Here is a 27,559-nt window from a genome sequence, read left to right as displayed (position 1 = left end):
AGCAGGAGGTGGATCTCAGGAGGTGGGACATGTGGAGATATGGGGGAAGGGCTAAAGAGTTGGTGTTTAGGGCTATAGTGGGAGGGAGGTTGAATTTGTTGTTTCTCATCTGTACCATGTTCTAAGATTACATAGCTTTAGACAAACTCCATAGACACAACTCACATTTGGACAGAAATCTCTAATGTATACTGGATGTTTTTCATTGTTCAAGTGCACACAGTACTGTCAGTTCACACACCCACTGTTGTACTTTGTTGAAATCCTAGTGATAACACTGGCTTTGCCTGACTGGGCAAGTCAGTGTGTGGAGCATCTCAGTTGGAATATCGTGGAATTCCATGAATTTGTTTCTCAGGTTGTTTTAATCTTGTCCATTTCTGATTGTAATAATTATTTTGGTTGAAAGTTAACTACATTAGTTCATTGGAATTGAACTGTTTGAATAGTCATCATTTGATGGTTTAAGGGTTAAGCACACTGCAAACAAATGGTGTGATGTCCAGGGATTGGTGTTTGGTTTGGCCACCACAGACTGGATTGGATGCAGCATCTTGCTGTCCTCAGTGTTCTATACTGTCTAGCTTTGGGCTTGGAACTAGTTCCTGAGGGAATACTGCATATGGCTGAATTTTTGAAGATCCATTTTCAGTGTATATTCTATGCAGGGACAGCAATGATGCAGCATGATGGGGATGTACAAAACACACCGTTCGTTGTTGTTCTAAGTAAGACCCTGCCAAACTGAGCCACCCTCTGTTGGTACAGTGATTTGTTGCTGTTTGACAATGATTGTAATTTGGGGGGGTTGGATCTGGCCTGTAAAGTAAAGGGCTAATGGTTATGTTAATGAAATAATGATGTTGATGATGTAAGCATGACATCGAGTCAGATGACCAAGAGAGCAAGACTCCGAATCGCCTGTGTACAGAAAACCATGTACTTACACTATTTAGAAAGACCTCATTGTAAATAAAGTTTCCAGAAAAACTATATACTGACTATCTCCACTCACTCATAGAGTAAGTGAAACCTTATCAAAACATGGCCTGCTTGTTGGATTTGGCAAAAATGAAGATAATACAATAAAACAGATTAACATTCAGTGAAACTGGTCAACATCCCTGGTATTAGAAATATATATAAATTATTGGAAAAGGGGGGATCGGAAAGGAGGTGGGGATGGAGGAGAGAGTTCATGATCTAAAGTTGTTGAACTCAATATTCAGTACGGAAGGCTGTAAAGTGCCTAGTCTGAAGATGAGGTGCTGTTCCTCCAGTTTGCGTTGAGCTTCACTGGAACATTGCAGCAGGCCAAGGACAGACATGTGAGCATGAGAGCAGGGTGGTGTGTTGAAATGGTAAGCGACAGGGAGGTCTGGGCCATGCTTGCGGACAGACCGAAGGTGTTCCGCAAAGCGGTCACCCAGTCTGCGTTTGGTCTCTCCAATGTAGAGGAAACCGCATTGGGAGCAGCGAATGAAGTAGACTAAATTGAGGGAAGTGCAAGTGAAATGCTGCTTCACTTGAAAGGAGTGTTTGGGCCCTTGGACAATGAGGAGGGGCGAAGTAAAGGGGCGGGTGTTGCACCTTCCAGTTCCCTGGCCCCAACCGCTCCTCTTCACTATGGACGTCCAATCACTCTACACCTCTGTCCCCCACCAGGATGGTCTGAGGGCTCTCCGCTTCTTCCTCGAACAGAGGCCCGAACAATCCCCATCCACCACTACTCTCCTCCGTCTGGCTGAACTTGGTTCTCTCATTGTACGATTCTCCTTAAACTCATCTCACTTCCTCCAAATGAAAGGTGTGGCTATGGGTACCTACATGGGCCCCAGTTATGCCTGTCTCCTTATGGGGCATGTGGAACATTCCTTGTTCCAGTCCTACTCTGGCCCCTTCCCACAACTCTTTCTCTAGTACATCGATTGCTGCTTCATGCTCTCGTCTGGACCTGGAAAAATTTATTAATTTTGCTTCCAATTTCCACCCCTCCATCATTTTCACATGGTTCATCTCTGACTTCCCTTCCTTGACCTCTCTGTCTCTATTTCTGGTGATAGACTGTCCACCAATATTCATTACAAGCCCACAGCTACCTTGACTGCAGCTCCTCACACCCCGCTTCCTTTAAGGACTCCATCCCATTCTCTCAGTTCCTTCGCCTCCGTCACATCTGTTCTGATGATGCCGCTTTCAAAAATAGTTCCTCTGACTTGTCTTCCTTCTTCCTTAACCGAGGTTTTCCACCCACGGTGGTTGACAGGGCCCTCAACCGTGTCCGGCCCATCTCCCGTGCGTCTGCCCTCACACCTTCCTCTCCCTCCCAGAACCATGATAGGGCCCCCCTTGTCCTCACTTATCACCCCACCAGCCTCCGCATTCAAAGGATCATCCTCCGCCATTTCTGCCAACTCCAGCATGATGCCACCACCAAACACATCTTCCCTTCATCCCCCCGGTGGCATTCCACAGGAATCGTTCCCTCCAGGACACCCTGATCCACTCCTCCATCACCCCCTACACCTCTGCCCCCTCCCAGGGCACCTTCCCATGCAACTGCAGAAAGTGCAACACCTCCCCCTTTACTTCCCCCCTCCACACCGTCCAAGAGCCCATACACTCCTTTCAAGTGAAGCAGCATTTCACTTGCACTTCCCTCAATTTAGTCTACTGCATTCGCTGCTCCCAATGCAATTTCCTCTACATTGGAGAGACCAAACGCAGACGAGGTGACTGCTTTGCGGAACACCTTCGGTCTGTCCGCAAGCATGACCCAGACCTCCCTGTCACTTGCCAGTTCAACACACCACCCTGCTCTCATGCCCACATGTCTGTCCTTGGCCTGCCGCAATGTTCCAGTGAAGCTCAACGCAAACTGGAGGAACAGCACCTCATCTTCTGACTAGGTACTGAATATTGAGTTCAACAACTTTAGATCATGAACTCTCTTCTCTATCCCCGCCCCCTTTCCGATCCCCTTTTTCCAATAATTTATATTTTTCTTTTCTCACCTATTTCCATTATTTTTAAATGTATTTCTATCCATTGTTTTATCTCTACCTTTTAGCCTATTTCAATCCCTTCCCCCCACCCCACCCCCACTAGGGCTACCTGTACCTTGTTTGTCCTGCTTTCTACCCTTAATGTCACCATTAGCACATTTCTTAGATAATATCACCACCGTCAACACCTCTTTGTCCTTTTGTCTATGACATCTTTTGGCAATTTCCACCTATTACTGGCCCTCTATCCTGCTCTACCTGTCTTACCTCCCCCGCCCCCCCTTAAACCAGCTTATATTTCACCTCTTTTCTATTTTTCCTTAGTTCTGTTGAAGAGTCATATGGACTCGAAACGTTAACTGTATTCCTCTCCGCAGACGCTGTCAGACCTGCTGAGTTTTTCCAGGTATTTTTGTTTTTGTTTTATATACTGTTTAATGGCCAAATTAGCATTTTATACCCAGCCATTAAGCTTGACCTGTCTCTTGTAGCCATATAATGGCTCCAGTTTCCATATTGACACATTTGCAGTGACTCTGCACTGTGAACATTAGTCTTTGCAGAATGTGTGAATCTCCACAGTGGCAAGACCTAAGGTGGGGTGAGAATTCAGCTCGGTTCCTGCTCCAGTTGTTTAAAACAGCTTGTGTTGTGTTGTGCTTCAGGACAGGATCAGCCTTGGCTGTGGAGTCCAAACTCGTGTGGCAAGGCGAGGGAGAATCTATGGTATCAGGAGAGGCAGGAGAAAATTGTTGCATATGTACTGCTATTTAACCTGCCTCACTGACTTTTAAGCCTTTCTAACAATGGGTTGCAGTGTTTCAATGTAAGAAGAGGAAATGAAAGCTGTCCTCCAATTACACCTGGAGACTGTTTCACCGACTTTGTGGAAAACATCCGTTCTGGAGCTTTTCTGACCAACTGTTGATTTGCTTCTACATGGCTGCAGCCAGGAATTCAAGCTTTGTGGACAGACTAGGTTTTAAGCTTTCATCTTCCGTTCAGGCATTACACGGACTTGGAATTGATTTTATTGAACTGGGAACTAATTGTTTCCCAGCTACTCTCCCACCTACTCCATAATATCCTCCTGGATCACTATTGTGGCAGGAAATACTTTGGACCAGTGGGTGTCAAGATACTGAAGCACTCAGGAATACAGAATTCTGATCAGAATTAAAATCCCTCAAATAATCACATTATATAACATTAAATTGTAATAAGTCCTTATTGGTAGGAAATGCTGAGCAAGTATTGTCCTAATAATTATTTTATTGAATTTAAATTAAAGGCCAATGTCCATAATGCAGGACACCACAAGCTTGTAAAGAGTAAAAAAGGAGAGCAGCTCCCTACCTCGTGGTAGCTGTACCCCAGCTGGCTATTGGTGTAATACTGCGATTGTGATGCAGCTAATCTGCATGCAGTGGTAATGTAGCTGGTGGGGAGGGAGGTGTTTGGTAGTATGGAGAGTTACTCTGTTGCCATAGCTACAATGTACACTGCTGAGGAAGGTAGATCGCAGAATCCCAACTCCTGACTGTCATTCAAGGCAGCCATGACCCAAAGCTGGGTGGCTAGTGAGAGGTGTGTGATGGCACCCAGAGAGTGATTTTTGATATGTTCTACCCAGTTAAATTCCTGGTAAACTAGAGCTTGAAATATAGTATAAATACTCAAGCTTGTGTTATGTGAGCCAGCCCCATGAAACAGTTTTGTTTAGACGTGTGTGATGTTGAGCTCATCAACAATTGTTATATGACCTTGCATCTGAATGCCTTTTTAAAGGAGCTTTGCTGCAAACCACACCTTTCCCCCCACCCCTGCCCCCTAGCAACAGGAGAGATGACCTGAAGGTTGAGTCTAGTGTCCTGCTTTTGAGGGGCAGATTTTAAAATAGTCAAATCCTGTGTGCACAAGGACCTGATTGAGAGATTGGGTGAAATGAACAAGGCTGAGGCCTTGATTGTTGGTCTTCACTCCTTATTAGTTGATTTATTCCATGGATCTCCAGTTGATTTTAATATTAGTGGTTTGTATGTTACCAGATTTGGTAACGTGTTGGCAGGTTCTGGGCAAATGTATCTGTCCAACGTTGGTCATGTCGCTGCCTAATTGATTTGGAAACCAGGTGTTGTCTTCTGTTAAGTATTAACACCTCTCCCAGTGTGCTGCTGTTTCAGTAGCTGACCCTCCAAGTGCAAGATCACCTTTTTTGTATTGCCACTGCCTTGGTTTAAATTGCACTTGAACCAGGCTGTTTATAAATATGTTCTCCTCTGCCACACTCCCACAGTGCCTTAAACTTTGGTTACTATCTCTTCCTGTGTTATGATGTGCTTTTTTTCTTTGATAAGGTGATTATAGAACACAATGATCAGTGTACTGAAATCTAACTTCACCTTGCTCCATTTTCAGACAAACGAGGTGACGGACAGTGCTTACATGGGCTCTGAGAGCACCTACAGTGAGTGTGAGACGTTCACAGACGAGGACACAGGCACGCTCGTTCACCATGGAACACACGATGAGTTGGAGACAGACAGCGCTATTGATGCCACACTGACCTCTGAGTTCACAGATACACTTGAAGAAAATAGTGTCCTATTTAATGGGGAGATGAAGTAAGTGGGACATGTCCCCTTAACTTGAACAGAGGCTCCTCTGCCCTTCTGCTAAGCCTGGCTTTTGTAATTGATTAGCACTTTAATATACTTCCATCTCTGGCATCTCTGTTTTGATTCTAGCACAGACTGAAGGGATGGAATTACTCTTAGTTATGGAAACAGTACAGGTTTAGTGAAATCTGCAACTGTTCTCTGTAGCTATGAATGGGCTGTGTTGCCAGTGATCTGAACATAAGAGCTAGGAGTAGGCAATTCAGCCCCTCAAGCCTGCCCCGCCATTCAATACGATCATGGCTGACCTCATTTGGGCTTCAACTCCAATTTTCCGCCCCCTCCCCATAACCTTTCAACCCATTACTAATTAAAAATCTGTCTATCTCAAATTTATTCAGCGTCCCGGCATCCACTGCACTCTGAGGTAGTGAATTCCACAGATTCACGACCCTTTGAGAAAAGTAATTCCTCCTCATCTCTGATTTAAAACCACCACCCCTTAGCCTAAAACTATGGCCTCTTGTTCTAGAATGCCCCAGAAGGGGAAACATCCGTTCCACGTCTACTTTGTTTATCCCCTTTAGCATCTTATATACCTGAAATAGATCTCCCCATATCCTTCTAACCTCTAACGAGTATAGGCCTAAACTGTTCAATCTCTCCTCGTAAGGCAAGCCCCACATCTCTGGAATCAATCTAGTGAACTTCCTCTGAACCGCCTCCAATGCAACTACATCCTTCCTCCAGTAAGGGGACCAAAACTGTGCACAGTACTCCAGGTGCGGTCTCACCAATGCCTTGTATAGTTGCAACAACACTTCCCTATTTTTATGCTCTATTCCTTTAGCAATAAATGCCAAAATTCCATTTGCCTTCCTTATTACCTGCTGTACCTGCATACTAGCTTTCAGCGATTCATGCACGAGGACACCCAGATCCCTCTGCACTGAAGCATTCTGAAGTTTCTCTCCATTTAAATAATAAGTCGTCTTTTTATTCTTCCGACTAAAATGGATAACCTTACACTTATCCACGTTAAACTCCATCTGCCAAATTTTGGCCCATTCACCTAACCTGTCCATATCCATTTGTAAATTTCTTATTTCTTCATTGCAACTTACTTTCCCACCTATTTTGGTGTCATCTGCAAATTTGGCTATAGTACCTTCTATACCTGAATCCAAATCATCAATATAGATTGTAAATAATTGGGGCCCAAGGACCAAACCCTGTGGCACCCCACTAGTTACAGCTTGCCATCTAGAAAGAGACCCACTAATCCCAACTCTCTGCTTTCTGTTGGTTAGCCAATCCTCTATCCAAGCTAACACGTTACCCTTAACTCCATGTGATCTTATCTTGTGTATTAATCGTTTGTGCGGCACCTTATCAAAGGCCTTCTGGAAGTCCAGATATACTACATCTACAGGATCCCCATTATCCACTTTGCTTGTCGCACCTTCAAAGAATTCTAACAAATTAGTCAAACACGATTTACTCTTCATAAAACCATGCTGACTCTGATGGATTGCATTTTGACTTTCCAAATGCCCCATTACTACTCCCTTAATAATGGATTCCAACAATTTCCCAATGACAGGTGCTAAACTAACTGGTCTGTAGTTTCCTACTTTCTGCCTCCCCTCTTTTTGAATAAGGGCGTTATATTAGCATTTTTCCAATCCACTGGAACCTTTCCAGAATCCAGGGAATTTTGGAATATTATAGCCAATGCATCCACTATCTCTGCTGCCACTTCCTTTAAGACCCTGGGATGTAGGCCATCAGGTCCTGGGGACTTGTCATCCTTTAATCCCAATAGTTTGCTCAGTATCTTTTCTCTAGTGATGGTGATTGTTCTAAGTTCCTCCTTCTCTATACCCTCTGCACTACCTGTCACTATTGGGGTGATACCAGTGTCCTCCACCGTGAAAATTGAGGCAAAATATTGATTAAGCGTCTCTGCCATTTCTGTGTTCCCCACTATTAACTCCCCAGTCTCATCCTCCAAGGGACCAACATTCACTTTAGCTACTCTCTTTCCTTTTATATACTTGTCGAAGCTTTTGCTATCAGTTTTTACATTTTTCACTAGTTTTCTTTCTTAATTTACCTTTGCTCTTTTTATTTTTTTAGTAACCCTTTGTTGATCTTAGAAGTTTCCCAATCTTCCAGCCTGCCACTGACCTTTGCAATTTGGTATATCTTAGTTTTTGCCTTTATGTTATCTTTAACTTCCTTGCTTTCCCCCTCTTACCATCTTTCTTCCTCTTTGGAATATATTTTACTTGGGAGGAATTGAATATCTCCTTAAATATCTGCCACTGTTCATCAGCTGTCCTACCTTGTAGTCTTCCTGCCCAGTACACTAGGGCCAAATCTTCCCTCATGCTTATGTAGTTACCTTTAACTCCAGAACACTAGTGTGGGACTCAGGTTTCTCGCTCTCAAACTGTCTGTGCCATGTCATGCCTTGATGTGGAGGGAGAGTGTAAAGGGTGTGTTGATTTAAACCTGGGACTGAACGGAATTCAATGTTGCATGCAGCACACCAGTAACTTGTCAAATTCTATTTTATTTGGGATGGACCAAATAAAATTAAAGAAAAAAGGCTGCCTAATCAGGTTGTGCCTAGCACCCACTTAGCTTTTGAATTTCCACCCGAAAGAAAGATTTGTTTAATCCCAGTCTTACTTCAAAACCCCCAGCAGAGGGCACTCTTTAAATGTGTGAATCTAAAGTCAAAATAGGATCATTTTAAGAACATTCAGTTCGAGCAGAATTGGGCAAATAAACTCTGAAGTTTGGGGGTGAAGTGTGGATCTGCTTTGTTGCAACTGACAGAGCGAGGATGGACCCTGTCTGGTGCAAGGTGGGAAGGGATGTTTGTGCAGGCACCCAAAAGTGAAGCCCCTGACAGTTGCATACAGTGCTACAGTGTTTCCTGTGTACAGGTGTCACAATGAATGCTTCTTATGGGTTTGTAGGAAAGATTAGGCTAAAAATCTGAGTGGAATAGGGAGATCTATCCCCTAGCCCACAATGAGTAGGCTCACCAGCAGCCTCTGGAGACTTAAAGCAAAGTCATAATAAAAAGATAAAATGCTAGAAATACTCAGCAGGTCTGGCAGCATCTGTGGAGAGAGAAACAGTTAAGGTTTCAGGCCTGTAACCTTTCATCAGAATTGAGGAAAAGCTGGAGATGTAATAGGTTTGAGAAGCGAAAGGGGTAGAGGAGCATGGGAAGAAGATGATAAGGGATGGTCCAAACGCAAAGTAAAGGAAATGATAGAAAAAGACCAAACCAGCAAACAAACATGAAGTAAAATGGGAGCAGAGGTTGTGATCTAAAATGGTCAAACTCAATATTGAGTCCAGAAGGCTGTAAAGTGGACAGTCGAAAGTTTAGGTGCTGTCCCTTGAATTGTGTTCAGCTTCATTAGAATATTGTGGCAGGCCAGGAACAGAGGCCAGAGTTGAGAGCAAGCTGAAGAATTAAAATGATAGGTGACTAGAAGCTCAGGGTCACACTTGGGGGACTACTTCTGCTTTTATTCGAAACATATTGCATTTCTGACTTGTCCCAATTCTGATGAATGGTCACAGATCTGAAATGTTAACTCAGCATCTGTGGAGACAGAAACAACCAGCCTTGCTGAATATTTCCAGAATTTTCTCTTTTCAGGTTTCCAGCATCTGCAGTATTTTGCTTTTGTGTTAAAGCAAAGTTGTATTGAATTCCTGTGAAAGATCAGTTTTATCTTGGACCATTGTATCTGTAAAGGATTGGTCACTTATGCCCCTGTTCATTAGGGTGGGTTTGGGGAGGAAGTTGCTTTGCTGCCTAGGGTGAAAGAACAATGAAATTCCTATCAAATCTGGCTGTCCTTGTTAATGGCCGTCCTTGCTACAAGGTTGAACAAGAAGTAAGAATTTGTCAACTAGCACACACTGTACAAAATGCAGGCTATAATTAACCGCCATATCCTATCACTAAAACTAACAATGAACTCGCATCCAGAGTTGGTAATGTCAAGTATACATTCAGAAGTTGCATTTAATACCTGGTACTTTCCTCTGATGTTTGATTTTAATATAGCCAGGCCCCCCATTTCAATCTCTACATTATCCATTCTCCAACACTGCAATATTTGGATATCTATGTGAGCTGTTTACAGCAATTGAAGAGTTCCTAAACCTCTCCACCTTTTGACCCTAGGTTGAGTCAACTTGCAGACTGGGCAATTAAGTGGCAAATGAACTTTAAAATGGATAAATGTGAAGTGATGCACTTTGGTTGGCAAAACAGAAAAATCACCTTCACCTTAGAAAATGAGAAACTGGGTAGAAGAGCAAAGAGATACAAGTGAACAGATCATTTAAAGCAACATCATAAATCAGCAAAGCAATTAAAATGCTGACAAAAATACTGGGATTTATTTCCAGGAATATAGAATTCAAAAGTAGTGAAGTTATCTTAAATTTGCATGGGACCCAATGGACAGGCCACAATGGACAGCTCTGGTTCCCATACTATAGTAAGGACAGAGAAGCACAGGAGAAAATGCAAACGAGATTTTCTAGGATGGTACTGTACTGAGATTACAACTATCAGGAAAGATTGAACAGGTTGGATTTTTTTTACTTTAGGAAAAAAAAGACTTAGAGGGAACTTGACAGATCATTAAATTATGAATGGGCTGTGGAGGGAATACTTCTACATGTGGGAGAAACTAAAACTGGGGGCCATAAATGGAAGTTAGTTACTATTAAATCCAAAATGAGAAATTTCTTTACTCACTATTTAGAATGTGAAACTTGCTACCACAAGTGATTGCATTTAGATGCTTTCAAAAGGAAACCATATGAAAGCGTGAGAGAAAAGGAGATGAAAGACATGCTGAAAGGCTGAGTTGAGATAGAGGGAATGGGAGAAGAGACATGTGGAATATAAACGCCAAATGGCATGCTTTCTGTGCTGTATATTCTCTGTGCTGAGTGGCTTGGTATGCCAGTACAGAGAAGGCAGTCAAAAAACATTGAAATGGGCATGGAGTCACACGAACCAGACCCTGTAAGGATGGCAAGTCTTCCCTAAAAGGTTTTAGTGAACCATTGGGTTTTGACCACAATATGACCACTTTGATTGCTCTTACTGGTCCCAGATTTTATTTCCAGTTTTTAAAAAAAACTGATGATCTAATTTGAACTTTGGTTGTCTGGATTACTAATCCAGTAACCTAAGCACCATATAGCAAATGCTTCATGATGAGATGCTCAAAGGTGACCTGAAGATGTTGGTCTCCCAGTTTTGGCAGAGTTGAACAAACGTAATATTAGAATTTCCTATCTCCAATATTCCTTGTTCTGTGAAATTCAACCTGTATGTACCGAGCAAGCTGGTAGCCAGCCACTCGTTCCTTCCAATATCCAGACATGACTCCACTGTGTTCTTATTCACTGCTGCAGTTTCTTTTTATTGTTGGTCAAAATGAGTAACTGATGCATTTTATACAGTAAGCCAATGAAGCTAGTATGTCCTCAGGTTCAATTTTGACAATGGCACGGTGCCCAAAAAGTGATATTGAGTCACATTGTGGAGTAATTTCCTCAAAGAATGAGGAAAACCACTTTGAAGGTGGGTTCATAACATTGCATATTATGTAGGATTACATAGGATATATGGCACAGAAAAAGGCCATTTGGCCCAACCATTCCATTCAGCCCAACCAGCCCATGCCAGTGTTATGCTCCAGTCGAACCTCCTCCTCCTGTTTTTCCATAACTAAATCTATCATTGTGACCCTTTATCCCTTCTCCCTCTAGATTCTAATTTCTCCTTTATATGCATCTACACTATTCACTTCACCACTCCCTGTGGTACTGAGTTCCACATTCCCACCATTCTGTGGGAAAAGCAATTTCTTCTGATTACGTTGTTTTTAAAAAAAAGTTTTCAATTTTCTTGCTACTTAGCCTCTCTTCCTGGTGTATCTCCTGTTATAGGACCCATCACCATAACTTTTCGATGAGCTCCAACATTTCTCTCCTTAGTACCGAGGAGCACTTTGAAGATTACGGAGAGAGCAATGAGATTGACTTTGCATCCAGTAGCCTGTGTCAGGATGGAGGCACAACCATCGATGGTCACTTTAATCGCTCGTCGCTGCTCTCTCCCAGGTAAGGTTAGCACTGGTGAATCTTGCTGGATCTTGATGCTGGGGAAAGGTATAAATCGAGAAACCTGAAATCCTTGTTGATTCCTTGCAGTCACTTGAGCCTCTCAATCCAGTTAGCTTAGAGCACTGACTGGTGAAAACCTCATTATTGCTGATTTTGGAGTCAGTTCCTAAGTGTGCTGTCTGTGTGACCATCTGATCTCTGGATACCTTTCAGCCATAGAGAGAGAGAGAGAGACTCTGATTCCTGAGATTGCCTTTCTGGTGCAAAATTGGCTGTATTTATAATTAATTTTTCTGAAAAGGAAAATGTTTAAGTAGCAAAGGCTTTTTTGGGGGGAGGGGGGTTGCAAGAAGTTGGGAAAAGTTTACCTCTTGTAACTACTCACCTCAACAAATTGCACATTTCTTCTGAAAATCTTTACATGGTAAATCTGCATTCCTATCACTTTGAATTGTGTGACCTTGTGATCAATGATTTCTCTAATTTCCCAATTGGCGCTTCTGATTTTCCAGTGGTCATTTCACTTCAACTTTACAAAGTGTCATTGGGGGAGAGATGCTGGAATATTACTGCACCCAGTGTCATAAGCAAATCAATCGCTTGGAAGACCTGTCCACCCGCATCAACACTCTTGAAATGAATAGGTAACTGCATGATTCTGCCTTTTTACCATTGGGTTTTTACCTTGTGATTGTAGGTTATCCCTTTTCTGTTGTTGCTTTTGGGGCAACGTTTCATTCTGTACAGGATTGCATTTAAAATGGAACCTATAGACTCGGTATATCAGCTGTGGTAGTTACACTTTCTAAGAACTTACCATCAGTTAACCTCTATATTGTATACTTTGCCAGGTCCAGTCCCCCAAGTTTCTGTTCTGGGTCTTTGATGTACCAGCAGATTAGCTGTTAGAACAGTCCCTTTGTTAACATTTGGGCAAGAAATTATTACCATGAGTTCTTAGATAATTGAACGCGTGCAGTTTAGAGGTCCACAGTTGCATACTCGGGGCCAACACACACATTACAAGAGATGTTTGCTGCAACAGGTACACGTCACAATAGGTTGAGCTTAGCTTCTATCTCTCCATCCTTAACCGTACATTACAAGTTTGCTATTTTATACCTTTCTATAACTACATTTTTTCATAATATATCGATGAACTTTGCACAAGTTTTCATTAACCATTATCAAGAAATTCACGTTCCAAACACTTATCTATGACATCCATGGTCTCAAGACTAGCAAACTGGTCTGAGGGCTAACAAGGCATGGAATGTATTCGTGCGGTTAGTTACAGATAAAATAAGCACCAATTGAACAATATGTGACCTAACCCAGAAAGTCTGCAGCTTATGACCTCTATACACACATGCCTTGTACTGGATGTTAGCTATAGCTGCAGTCTTCCCAATCTAAACTTTTTAACTGATATGAAGTGGAAGCAAATGTGTGATTCTCTAGCATAAAATGCCTTCCCTCATTATTACTTGATCTGTAACACAGCGCTCTTGTACAAGCTGGCCCTGATAATCAGACTCACTGTCCTCCTGTTCAGATGTGAAGCTGCAGTGAGTGCTTTGCGCTCAATCTGGGTGCCAGTGTAGATCAGCAAGCACAGGAGCACGATGGGTGGATAGGACATGATGTGTGTTAAGATGAGCACAGAGTTTTGGATGATCGTGAATTTGAGGAAGGTAAAATGTGGGAACCTGCCATGAGTTCATTGGAATTTTTTTTTATTCGTTCCTGGGATGTGGGCTTCGCTGGCTGGGCCAGCATTTATTGCCCATCCCTAGTTGCCCTTGAGAAGGTGGTGGTGAGTTGCCTTCTTGACTTGCTGCAGTCCATGTGGTGTAGGTACACCCACAGTGCTGTCAGGAAGGGAGTTCCAGGATTTTAACCCAGTGACTGTGAAGGAACGGTGATATGTTTCCAAGTGAGGATAGTGAGTGACTTTGAGGAGAACTTTCAGGTGATGGTGTTCCCATCCATTTACTGCCCTTGACCTTCTAGATGGTAGTGGTCATGGGTTTGGAGGGTGCTGTTGAAGGAACCTTGTTGAATTCCTGCATTGCATCTTGTAGATGGTACACACTGCTGCTACTGTGCGTTGGTGGCGGAGGGAGTGAATGTTTGTGGATGTGGTGCCAGTCAAGTGGGCTGCTTTGTCCTGGACGGTGTCAAGCTTTTTGAGTGTTGTGGGAGCTGCATTCATCCAGGCAAGCAGGGAGTATCCTGTCACACTCCTGACATGTGCCCTGTGGATGATGGGCAGGCTTTGGGGAGTCAGGAGGTGAGTTACTTGTCACACGATTCCTAGCCTCTGACCCGCTCTTGTAGCCACAGTATTTATATGGTTAGTCCAGCTCAGTTTCTGGTCAATGGTAACCCCCCAGGATGTTGATGGAAGGGGATTCAGTGATGGTAATGCCTTTGACCATCAAGGGACAATGGTTGGATTCTCTCTTGTTGGAGATGGTCATTGCCTGTCACTTGTGTGGCATGAATGTTACTTGTCACTTGTGAGCCCAAGCCTGGATATTATCCAGGTCTTGCTGCATTTGGACATGGACTGCTTCAGTATCTGATGCATCAAATTGTCCTGAACATTGTGTGATCATCAGTGAAAAACCCCACTTCTGACCTTATGATGGAAGGAAGGTCATTAATAAAGCAGCTGAAGATGGTTGGGCGGAGGACACTACCCTGAGGAACTCCTCCTGCAGTGATGTCCTGGAGCTGAGATGACTGATCTCCAACAACCACAACCATCTTCCTTTGTGCTAGATATAACTTCCAACCATTGGAGAACTTTTCCCCCGATTCCCATTGACTCCAGTTTTGCTAGGGCCCTTTGATGCCACGCTTGGTCAAATGCTGCCTTGATGTTAAGGGCAGTCACTCTCACCTCACCTCGCGAGTACAGCTCTTTTGTCCATGTTTGAACCAAGGCTGTAATGAGTTCAGGAGCTTAGTGGCCCTGGCGGAACCCAAACTGGGGGTCAATGAGCAAGTTATTGCTAAGCAAGTGCTGCTTGATAGCACTGTTAATGACCCCTTCCATTACTGATGACTGAGAGTAGACTGGGGGTGGTAATTGGCCAGGTTGGATTTGTCCTGTTTCTTTTTTTGTGCACAGAGCATACCTGGGTAGATGCCAGTGTTGAAGCTGTACTGGAATAGCTTGGCTAGGGGCATGGCAAATTCTGGAGCACGCCTTCAGTACTATTGCCGGAATATTGTCAGGGCCCATAGCCTTTGCAGGATCCAGTGCCTTCATCCATTTCTTGATATCACATGGACTGAATCGAACTGGCTGAAGACTGGCACCTGTGAGACTGGGGACCTCCGGAGAAGTCCAAGATGGATCACCCACTCAGCACTTCTGGCTGAAGATTGAAGCAAATGCTTCAGCCTTATCTTTTGCACTGATGTGCGGGGCTCCTCCATCATTCAAGGATGGGGATATTTGTGGTGCCTCCTCCAGTGTGTTGTTTAATTGTCCACCACCATTCACAACTGGATGTGGCAGGACTGCAGAGCTTAGATCTGATCCGTTGGTTGTGGGGTCGCTTAGTTAGCTCTGTCTATCGCTTGCTGCTTATGCTGTTTGGCATGCAAGTAGTCCTGTGTTATAGCTTCACCAGGTTGACACCTCATTTTTAGGTATGCCTGGTGCTGCTCCTGGCATGCCGTCTTGCACTCTTCATTGAATTGTCAAGTTTAGAGGTATAAAAGGCACGAATGAGGATTCCAGCAACAAATGAGCAGAGGCAGGGGCAGAGAATAGAGTGTGTGAACAACCACAAGTCGTGATCCGTATCCATGCCAAAACATATGTGGAAAGAGGGATGAAGCCCTGCGGACAGATTTTAGGGAGCTAGCAAAAAGACAAAAATGCAGGATCTCCAAGACTGTAATCTCCAGATTACATCCAATACCTTGCACAAGTGGGTACAGAAATAGGAGGATAATGTAGATGAATGTGTGGCTGGAGAGGGGCTGCATCAGGGAGGGCATTAGATTCCTGGAACATTGGGACTGTTCCTGAAGGGATCTGTACCGTTGGGACGGTCTCCACCTGAACCGATCTGGGACCAATGTTCTAGTGAAAAGGGTAAATAGGGTGGTCAACAGGACTTTAAACTAGAAAGTGGGGGGGGGTAAAACTCCAATAAGTATGACTAATGGGGAACAAAGCAGCAGGTTAGCGTGGTGGGGGGGGCGTGGATTCAACTTCATGGAAAATTATGAAAAAACTGAAAAGAAAGGAGAGCCCAGGAGAGGCTATTAAAGTCTCCAGAACACAAAATAGGACAGAATGTTTGGAAAGGGCTAGGAATCTAACTTCAAGCACATCAGATAAAGGGATGACAATGAGAAAGGGGATGGGAAATACAGGACTGAAGGTGTTGTATCTGAATGCACGCAGTATACGAAATAAGGTAAATGAGCTTGTGGCGCAGATTGAAATTGGCAGGTATGATGTGGTGGGCATCATGGAGACATGGCTGCGAGGGGATCAGGACTGGGAGCTAAATATCCAAGGATATACATCCTATCGACAAGATAAGCAGGCTGGCAGAGGGGGTGGGGTTACTTTGTTAGTAAGAAATGGAATTAAATCGATAGCAAGAAATGAGGTAGGGTCAGATGATGTAGAATCTGTGTGGGTAGAGTTGAGGAACCGCAAAGGTAAAAAAACCATAATGGGAGTTATGTACAGGCATCCGAACAGTAGTCAGGATGTGGGGCACAAGGTACACCAGGAGATAGAAAAGGCGTGTAAGAAAGGCAAGGTTACAGTGATTATGGGGGATTTCAATATACAGGTAGACTGGGAAAATCAGGTTGGTAGTGGATCCCAAGAAAAGGAATTTGTGGAATGTCTACGAGATGGCTTTTTAGAGCAGCTTGTGGTGGAGCCCACTAGGGAACAGGCAATTCTAGATTTAGTGACGTGTAATGAGGCAGATTTGATAGGGGAGCTGAAGGTGAAGGAACCTTTAGGAGGAAGTGACCATAATATGATAGAATTTACCCTGCAATTTGAGAGGAAAAAGCTGGAATCAGATGTAACGGTATTATAGTTGAATAAAGGCAACTACAGAGGCATGAGGGAGGAGCTGGCCAGAATTGACTGGGAGATGAGCCTAACAGGAAAGACAGTGGAACAGCAATGGCAGGAGTTTCCGGGAGTAATTTGGGAGACACAGCAAAAATTCATCCCAGGAAAAAGAAGCATACTAAAGGGAGGACGAGGCAACCATGGCTGACAAGGGAAGTCAGGGACAGCATAAAAGCTAAAGAGAAAGCATACAATGCGCCGAAGAGCAGTGGGAAACCAGAGGATTGGGAAGCCTACAAAGACCAACAGAGGACAACTAAAAAAGAAATGAGGGAGAAGATTAAATATGAGGGTAAACTAGCCAGTAATATAAAAGAAGATTGCAAGAGTTTTTTTTAGATATATAAAGGGTAAGAGAGAGGCAAAAGTGGACATTGGGCCGCTGGAAAATGACGCTGGAGAAGTATTAGTGGGGAACAAAGAAATGGCGGAGGAACTGAATAGGTACTTTGCGTCAGTCTTCATGGTGGAAGACACAAGTAACATCCCCAAAGTTCAAGAGAGTCAGGGGGCAGAGGTGAGTATGGTGGCCATTACCAAGGAGAAGGTGCTAGGAAAACTGAAAGGTCTGAAGGCGGATAAATCATCTAGACCAGATGGATTACACCCCAGAGTTCTGAAGGAGATAGCTGAAGAGATAGTGGAGGCGTCAGTTATGACTGGAAAATCGCTAATGTAACACCCTTGTTTAAGAAGGGAGTGAGCCAAAAGACGGGAAATTACAGGCCAATTAGCCTGACCTCGGTCGTTGGTAAGATTTTAGAGTCCATTATTAAGGATGAGATTTCAGAATACTTGGAAGTGCATGGTAAAATAGGGCAAAGTCAGCATGGTTTCATCAAGGGGAGGTCATGCTTGACAAATCTGTTAGAATTCTTTGAGGAGGTAACGAGTAGGTTAGACAAAGGAGAGCCAATGGATGTTATCTACTTGGACTTCCAGAAGGCCTTTGACAAGGTGCCACACAGGAGTCTGAAGAGCCCATGGTGTTAGAGGCAAGGTACTAGCATGGATAGAAGATTGGCTGTCTGGCAGGAGGCAGAAGGTGGGGATAAGGGGGTCCTTCTCAGGATGGCGGCCGGTGACTAGTGGAGTTCCGCAGGGGTCAGTGTTGGGACCACAACTTTTCACTTTATACATAAATGATCTAGATGAAGGAACTGAGGGCATCCTGGCTAAGTTTGCAGATGATACAAAGATAGGTGGAGGGACAGGTAGTATTGAGGAGGCGGGGAGGCTGCAGAAGGATTCGGACAGGTTAGCAGAATGGGCAAAGAAGTGGCAGATGGAATACAACGTGGGCAAGTGTGAGGTCATGCACTTTGTTAGGAAGAATAGAGGCATAGACTATTTTCTAAATGGGGAGAGAATTCATAAATCTGGAGTGCAAAGGGACTTGGGAGTCCTAGTCCAGGATTCTCTTAAGGTTAACTTGCAGGCTGAGTCGGTAGTTAGGAAGGCAAATGCAATGTTGGCATTTATTTCAAGTGGACTAGAATATAAAAGCAGGGATGTGCTGCTGAGGCTTTATAAGGCTCTGGTCAGACCACATTTAGAATATTGTGAGCAATTTTGGGCCCCGTATCTCAGGAAGGATGTTCTGGCCCTGGAGAGGGTCCAGAGGAGGTTCACGAGAACGATCCCAGGAATGAAAGGCTGAACATATGAGGAACGTTTGAGGACTCTGGGTCTATACTCGATGGAGTTTAGAAGGATGAGGGGGGATCTGATTGAAACTTACAGAATACTGAAAGGCCTGGATAGAGTGGACATGAGGAAGATGTTTCCATTAGTAGGAGAGACTAGAACCTGAGGGCACAGCCTCAGAGTAAAGGGAAGACCTTTTAGAACAGAGATGAGGAGAAACTTCTTTAGCCAGAGAGTGGTGAATCTATGGAATTCATTGCCACAGAAGGCTGTGGAGGCCAGGTCATTGAGTGTATTTCAAACCGAGATAGATAGGTTCTTGATTGGTAAGGGGATCAAAGGTTACGGGGAGAAGGCGGGAGAATGGGGTTGAGAAGCTTATCAGCCATGATTGAATGGCGGAGCAGACTCGATGGGCCGAATGGCCTAATTTCTGCTCCTATGTCTTATGGTCTGAAGGAGATGCACCTGATTCTGGGGGAAGTGGAACCTGTGCAGACTGGAAGGGTTTCACCTCAGCAGAGCCGGGAGCAATGCCTTCATGGGGGCAGTTTGCTTGTACTGCTGGGGTAGATTCAATTAACTTGATAGGGGGATGGGAGCCTGGCTGTCGGGATAGGGGGATGGGAGCTGGCTGTAGGATTAGAGTGGAGAAATAAGGTAGTCTAAGAAATAATAAGGCATTAAGTGGGGTCAGCCTAAGAGGCAAATCAGAACTATTCAGGTTGACAGTATATGTATGTAAACACAAAGCGTGGTAAATTAAAGTTGGTGAGCAAGTAGCCACATGGGAATATAATATGGCGAGACCTGGCTCAAAAAAGGGATAGGGCGAGGTATTAAATATTCCTGGATACAAGTGTTCAGGACCAAATCTGTTTGATTCAAGTTAAGAAACAATAGAGATGCCATTATATAACTGGGTATGTTCTATATGCCATCAACTAGTGAGATAGATATAGAAGAGCAAATTTGCACAAATTAGAGGTGCAAAAACTGGAATAGTGACATATATTAGGATTTAATTATCCTAATATAGATTAGGATAGTGATAGTATAAAGGGCAGAGAAGAGGTCGAGTCTGAGAGTTTCCAGAATTCCAAAAATATTTGTAAATCAAGGGGTGAAAGGGAGGGAGGATCTTAAAACAATTACAATCAATACAAAAAGGGTCCTGAGAAAATTGAGAACTAAAGGCTGACAAGTCACCAGGACCTGATGGACTTCATCCTCTGGACCTAAAAGAAGTGGCTGTGGAGGTAGTAGATGTATTTGTTGTAATTCTGTAAAATTCCCTCGTCTCTGGAAAGGTCCCATCGGATTAGAAAATAGCAAATGTAACTCTATTCAAGAAAGGAAGGAGACAGAAAGCAGGTAACCACAGGGCAGTTAGCCTAACATCCATCATAGGGAAAATTCTAGAACCTATTATGAAGTGGGTTATAGCAGGGCACTTAGGAAACCTTAATGTAATCAGGCAGAGTCAACATGGTTTTGTGAAAGGGAAATCATCCATCCATCCGCTTTCGCACCACTTCTCCTGGTGAGGGTTGTGGTGGCAGTAAGCTGAGCAGGGCAGAGCAGACTTCCCTTTCCTCAGCTGCAGATTCCAGCTCCTCCTGGGGATTCCCAGGTGTCCCCAGGCCAACCAAGAGATGTAATCCCTCCAGCGTGTCTTGGGTCGGCCTCGAGGTCTCCGCCCAGTGGACTGTGTCTGGTACAGCTCCAGCACAAGCCTACCGGGGGCACCCTTATCAGATGCCTGAACCACCTCAACTGCCCCCTCTCTACTCCGAGGCTCTCCTGGATTGCCAAACTCCTCACCCTGTCCTGGAGAGTACACCCAGCAACCCTGCAGAGAAACCGCTTGAACCCACAATCTTATCCTTTCAGTCATTATCCACAGTTTGGGCTGGAGATCAGTCGGATGAGGCAAGAAGCACAACATCTGCAAACAACGGAAATGCCGACCTTAAGCCCCCCAGACTGGATACACTCCATACTTTGGCTACATCTTGATATCCTGTCCATGAAAATCACGAACAGGAGTGGAAACAAGACACTCCCTTGGTGGAGTCCAACACCCACCTTGAATGAATTCGACTTAATGCAAAGAATGCAAACGCAGCTCCTGCTCTGTGAATAGAGGGACCTGATAGCATGCAGAATTGGCACTGGCACCTCATATTCCCACAGCACCTCGCACAAAAGGTGGTCGTATGCCTTCTCCAGGTCTACAAAACAAACCGGATTAACAAACTCCCACGAACCTTCAAATATGCGTGAGAGGCCCAAGAGCTGGCCCATTGTTCCTCCTGATCCTGAGGTTCGACTAACAGACAAAAGTCTCCTCTCCAGCATTCTGGCATAGGCTTTCCCCGCGTGGCTGAGGAGTGTGATCCCTCCTCTAATTGGAACACACCCTCTGATTCCCCTAAAGATGGGGACCACCCAGTTTGCCAATCCAACGGTATTGTCCCTGCCTTCCACGCAACATTGAAGAGGCGAGCTAACCACAACACCCCAACATTGTCTAACGCCTTCAACATCTCCGGACGAATCTCATCCACCCCTGCTGCCTTACTGCTACAGAGGACCTTGACCACTGCAGCGACCTCAGCAACAATGATAGATCCGATCTCACCTGGGGGTTCTGTGTTCCTTCCACCTCTTGGCGATCTCCCCATTTGTGGTCAACATTTTCCTACTCTTGCTGAGAACAGCTTGGGCGACATACCACCGACCCCTCCTAAGCTACCGAGTGGTTTGTCAGAACAACTTTGATGTCATCCGATTGTCAGTCTCCATGCCTCAAAACTCCTCCTAAGCCAGAGCTTTTGCTTCAGCAACCACTGCTGCTGTAGCCCTCCTGGCCTGTTAGTATCTCTCAACTTATCTCCAAGCATTGCCCTGAAGGCCTCCTTCGATTTGACAGCCTCCATCACCACTGGTGTCCACCAGCGGATCCTAGAGTTGCCACCACAACATGCACTGACTGTCTTCCAGTCACAGCTTTTCGCGGTCACCTCAACAATTGAGGTTTTGAACATGGGTCATTCAGACTTGATGCCCTTGACCTCACCCAGGATACAAGAGAAATTCTTCCGGAGGTGGAAGTTGAAATTATTTTGCACAGAAATGTCCGCCAGATGTTCCCTGGCAACCCCTCGCAGCACATTTGGATCTCCTGTGACTGTCCGGCCCACGCCCCCCGTGCCGAATCCAACTCGCCACCAAGTGGTGATCAGTTGACAGCTCTGCCTCTCTCTTCACATGAGTGTCCAGAACATACGGCCTTGGGTCCGATGACACAACTATAAAATCGACACTCAACCCAAAGTGCTCTGGTACTAGGTACATTTATGATATCCTTGTGTTCAAATATGATGTTTGTTGTGGACAGTCCATGATTAGCACAGAAGTCCAATAACAAAGCACTCTGGTTCAGATCAGGGAGGCCGTTCCTCCCAATCACCCCTTTCCAGGTATCCCCATTGTTCCCCACATGAGCATTGAAGTCCCCCAGTAAGAATATGGAGCCAGTAGGTGGCACACTATCGAGCACCAATCCCATCGTCTCTAAGAAGGCCAAGTATTCTGAGCTGCTGTTTGGTGCATAAGGGCAAACAGCAAAGTTTTCCTCTGAGACCCGAAGCCTCATTGAGGCAACCCTCCTGTCCACTGGGACAGACTCCAACTGTGTGGCACCCAGCCGGGTGAGTATCCACACATCTGCCTGGGGCCTCTCATGGGGTGGGGGGGGGCGTCATTCCGGAGTAGGAGATAAACCACCCTCAATCGAGAAGTTTGGTTCCAGAGCCAACAATGTGGCAGTGAGACTAACTATATCTTGTCGGTACCTCTCCATCCCCACCAGCTCTGGCTCCTTCCCCACCAGTGAGGTGATGTCATTGCCAAGGTCTAGTCCACCTTAATCTGTTCTGCTCTTGCTCACTGCCATACTAGCATCGCACCAGATCCCCACCCTCCGCCTTGCAGGCAGTGGGCCCACAAGGTGGCTCCATGAAACCATTTCAGGCTGAGCCCAGCCGGGTTACGTGGGTGGTCCGGCCACCAGGCATTCGCCAGTGACCATCACCTCCAGGGGTAGATCCCTGTTCTGGGTAAGATTCTCTGTTATTTCTGGAACCATCATGGGGGTCTTTGGTGGATCCCTGTTTGTCTGGAACCTCACCTTGGACCTGTTCACCAAGGGAGACCCAACCAGGAGTTCTAACCTCCAGACGATATAGCTCCAAGGTTCTTGGATCACACAAGACCACCTCCCCCCTCCCCCCCCACCCAAAACCATGACAAGGCTACGATCCCTGGGCCGGTGGTGGGGGGGGGGACAGTGGTGGAGTCATACCTAGCACAAAGGAAGATGGTTGTCCCAGACTTGTTCCCCAGGGTAGCATCCTAGACCCAACCATCTTCAGCTGCTTCATTAATGACTTTACCTTCACCATAAAGTTGGAAGTGGGGATGTTTGCAGATGGTTGCATAAGTGTTCAGCACCATTTGCGACTTGTCACATACTAAAGTAGTCTATGTCCATTTGCAGCAAGAGCTAAACAACATTCTGGCTTGGGCCAATAAGTAGCAAGTAACATTTGTGCTAGAGGCTTTTTCCCCAGGTCTGTTTCACACAATGCACCTTTCAAGGTCTCTCAAAGCCACTCCTTACACAGCCTTCCATCCTTTAAATATATTGCTCCCTTTTTGATATGTAAATCCCATTGTTTCAACTTGTCTTCAGAAGTTTCCCAGAATGTAACAATCTTCCATGTTATCATTATGGGCAGCACTTTTGGGAAAAATCCATGTAATAACCTTGCCTATTTATCTTGCCAGTTGTAAACATTTTCCACGACCTTTTGAAATTCGAACACCTTTCCCACCTATCTAAAAATGCAAATTTCATTCACACAGTCTCACACTAGTTTACTCATCTCCATTTCAAATGCCTGTTTTACACTAATTCCTTTGATAATTTAATATGAGGGAAAATATGATAGTTCCTTGACAAGATGCTTGGTAACACCACCATCACCTATAAGTTCCCCTCCCAAGACACACAACATCCTGACTTGGGACTATATCGCTGTGGGTGCCCCTACACCATATGGACTGCAGCAGTTCAAGGAGGCAGCTCACCACCATCTTCTCAAGAGCATTTGGGGATGAGCAATAAATGCTGGCTTAGCCAGTGACGCCCACATCCCAGAAATGAATATAAATGGGACATGGCATCATGGATACAAAGCTGGCTGAGTGACAAAAAACAGTAGTGTTGAACGGTGTCTTTTAGACTGAAGGATGGTATACAGTGTGGTTCCCCCGGGGTTAGTATTAGGACCCCTGCTTTTCTTGATTACATTAATGACTTGGGTGTACAGGGCACAAAATTTGCAGCTAACACAAAACTTGTCAGTGAACTGTGAGGAGGATAGTGATAGACTCAAGAGGATATAGATAAGCTAACTTGATTTTAATGTATTTTTCCACTGAAATATCCATACTGAAAGATGCTTTATTGGTAAAATGCTTGAACGAACTCACCCACCTAGTGGAAATGATCTGTGGAGTGTTGACATGAGGATATTGAACTTCTGCGTTGAGCTACTTTGTCAGTGATGGTCTTTCACCAGTGCAGTAGGAAATGAACACTAAGACCCCCTCACTATAACATGCATGCAAAGTTGAATTTTCACAACTTCCTCCTCCCGCTTTTACAGTGTGGATGGAAATTGAAAATAAAACGTAGGCAACCATTTCAGCTGGAGTTCAGGGACTCCCTAATAGAGCAAAAGTGCTGAGATCATTGATACTTCAATTGACTTCAGGAGATATTACCAAAGCTGCATCGAGCAGTCTTGGTGTGCAGTGGTCAAAAATCTTGATGCTTATCTGATAACTGGAGTAAACCAGAGTGATCATCCCTTGAATCTTGGGACACACATTTTGCCGCTGCTCACACCCAGACATGTGTTTCTTCTGAGCCTCTCACCTTTGTGTTCACCGGCACGGTGATCGGTGAGCAAAACCAACAAAAATTGCAAAACTGAACCAAGTTCAACTGGAGTCCCGATACAGTTCCAAAATGGATTTCAGTGCAAATTTAATGTCGTACTTAGAAGGAATCAAGCAGTGAGAGAAACAGGAAGTGGACACAAGCTCCTTACACCATCACTCATCACTGAGGGTTGATGGTCACTTATACATTCGTAGTTTCCTGGTTTCAAGCTTCCAGCTGCTGATGGGAAGGCTCTTCGGAATCATCACTCTGCAGGGAAATGTAGACTCCATTGGCTGAGCTCCCACCTGCCTGCAGTGAGGGACAAGGTGGGGTAGAATTCACTATCCGCCTCCCCACTTTGATCGAGTTAGGATATTGCTGGTGCAGTTTTGGCAAAGTAAATCACTGGACAGCCAAGGAAGCAAGTTAAATTGCAGAAGTTCCTGGGCAGCATCTCTCCATGAGGTACACAGTTGTACCTTGGAGTCACGATGGGCTCATGGTCCATGTATAGAAATCCCATTTATTCTCCATCCTGAACTGTCCCAATTCTGCTGCATTTTGGATTTCTACATTCGAGCATTGACTGTTTATATGTTTGTTTATTTGTGTGAGTTTTAAGTATTTCAGGGTGAGATGGTGCAAGGTGACAGCCTGTGTACATTACTGTTAACTAATTTCAACCAGTGAGGGCTCATTGATTAAGTGAGCTATACAGCTAAGGAAGGTTGGTGTCTGGTTAGGTGATGTCAGTTGAGGTAACAGTCTGGTATTAAGTGCCTTCTGCCTCTCCCCTCCCCATCACAGGAAATCAAAGTCCTCAAATGCTGATGAGCATCAGGTACGCTGGGTCAGGACCTTTCTCCATGCTGAGATCATTCCTTCCCAGAATTTGCCCGCCATGAGAGGCAAGTGCTTCTTTAAACAATGGGCATGTGCAGGAAGAATTCATTCCTGAAGTGGTGGCTTGAAGTTCAGTGGTGCTTCCATATGAAGTGATTGACTAGGAGCGCTGCACAGGAGCCAAACTGTCTGAATTTCCAAAGCCCCAGTTTCCTGCTTCCTCTGCTCCAATCTCATTTTCCTGACTCTACATCCTGTTTTTCTGCTTTCAGCCCCATCATGCGACTCAGCAGCAAGAAGGTGGCTCGGTAAGTAGAGACTGCAGTTTGTGTCTGTAAGCTTTGTGAGAAGTTGTGAGCAAACATTCCTGATGGTTTTAGGAAAGACATGACTGTCAAATTGCAAAGGGGAGAAGTGTGCTGGAGAAAGGTGCCCCCAGTGAACTCTGCAGCCTCCCCAGCACCTCCTTGTTGCTTACCATCATTGTGAATGATGAGTATTTTGGGAAGAAGGCAGGACATGGATCTTATGGGGCTGCTATCAGTGTATGGCAGCCTGTGGGAGAGAATGGAAGATTTGCTGTTGCTTCACACATCCTGCAAACTTTCACAAATTTAGCTGGCATAAATAAGAAAATTACATTTCAGTATCCGAAAAGGGCAGGTAATTAGTATTTCTGATGCAACTGCCTTTACAAAGTTTGTGCTGTCTTTAAGAAGCTGCACAATCTGATTTGTAACATTTTCTGTCATTGTAGTGGAGAAATAGCTCCATTTGCAGTACTGAATTTTAAGGGCTCTTTATCCCCCTGTGTCTTTTTAAGGCACTAGGGTCTCTTAATCAACCAGTCTGGGTATACAGATGCAGAGGACGGGGAAGAGTTGTGGCACGGGTGAAAGTGGGTATTATCTGACTGTCCTGATTTTTGGTGGGTGAGGAGGGTGAGTAGAGAATGTAGGCGGTCGTTGTGTGACTCCCTGATGTGGTGTAACAATTTTTATGTGAGACCCAAGTCCTCTGCTGGGCAGCCAGTTTCATTCCATGTGCACAGAATCTTCTGTTGGGTTCGGATGTATATGGTATTGAAGAGGACAGTTTGAGGTTCTGATTGGATTGTGAGGCTGAAAACCAACTGCTGGTCGGACATCTGGTACTGCACGTTAGAGACACAGGATAGGTGTATTAATATACAAGCTCATTTCTTTAAAATGTCAGAGTAGAACTGTGCTCTTAACCGGGTATGCTGAGGTGCGACTTGCTGTATCAAACTTTGAAAGTTGTATTTGAGTTGATGACAAATTAAAGTTTTTAAGGCTTTAGCTGCTTCGCTGTGAAGCGCCTGGCACAGCTTGTCCGAGCAGACGTACTGAGCATCTCAAACAAAAAGGGCTTGCACTGTATGGTCAGCTGTGGAAATGGGCTTTGTCTCTTAATACTGAATGCATTGTCTAATTTGCAGGCATCTCCAGCAGAACAGCGCAGGCAGAAGCGACAGTATGGAGAATCTGTCCAAGATCATCCCCTCTGATCTCGCTGATCAGGTCAGTTTGAATTTGACAAAAACTTGGCATTCCTTTAAACCTTAACCTTTTGTTTCAAAGTCCTGAGTGTTTGGTACTTTGTTTGAAGGCACTGCATTAATTAGAGACAATCACTTTGAAAAATTTGTCTGCATTACTATTTCTGGGGGATATTGTTTGGTACAGGCAGGAGCAGTTCTGCTCAAAATCCATGTTTTGTATTTGCATGAATTCTCATTTTTCTTCTAAACAGAGCTACCACTAGCTTGTGCACCCCTCATGGCTGGGAACACTTTGTCACTCTTCAGCCTGAGGCTTGGCACAGCCTTCAGGCTTTAGTTTCACTTCAGGTAACACGGCTGTATATATGAACTGGAGAAAGTGACTGAGAAATAGGTTCGTTTTTCTGCCATGGCACTGAATACTGGTCCTTCATGTTGTCTCTCTCTGGCTCTGTATTGTGCAGGTGATATTCTTGGAGAAACGAGTCACTGAACTGGAGCAAGACAGTACAACCAATGGAGAAACCCACAACCGCCTGAGGCAGGAGAACCTGCAGCTGGTACACAGGTAAGACCTGTGGCATCATCAGG

General features: G+C 44.7%; 1 protein-coding gene across 3 annotated transcripts in view; it reads left to right on the top strand.

Moving 5' to 3' along the window:
- Window positions 1-27,559, top strand: part of rab11fip3 (RAB11 family interacting protein 3 (class II)) — a 115,447-nt gene that overhangs the window by 79,403 nt on the left and 8,485 nt on the right. For 2 of the 3 annotated variants that reach the window (XM_078558749.1, XM_078558751.1), the window contains 6 exons: window positions 5,424-5,629; window positions 11,633-11,806; window positions 12,322-12,453; window positions 25,719-25,754; window positions 26,906-26,987; window positions 27,433-27,536. In XM_078558749.1, coding sequence (XP_078414875.1) covers window positions 5,424-5,629; window positions 11,633-11,806; window positions 12,322-12,453; window positions 25,719-25,754; window positions 26,906-26,987; window positions 27,433-27,536 — 734 coding nt within the window. The remainder of the gene's footprint in view (window positions 1-5,423; window positions 5,630-11,632; window positions 11,807-12,321; window positions 12,454-25,718; window positions 25,755-26,905; window positions 26,988-27,432; window positions 27,537-27,559) is intronic. The other variant, XM_078558750.1, reaches the window with a different exon arrangement.

This window comes from Cetorhinus maximus, chromosome 15 (assembly GCF_964194155.1).
Source record: "Cetorhinus maximus chromosome 15, sCetMax3.hap1.1, whole genome shotgun sequence".
NCBI classification, from domain to species: domain Eukaryota; kingdom Metazoa; phylum Chordata; class Chondrichthyes; order Lamniformes; family Cetorhinidae; genus Cetorhinus; species Cetorhinus maximus.
The sequence above is the reverse complement of the archived record's forward strand: the minus strand, read 5'-3'. Positions and strand labels throughout refer to the sequence as shown.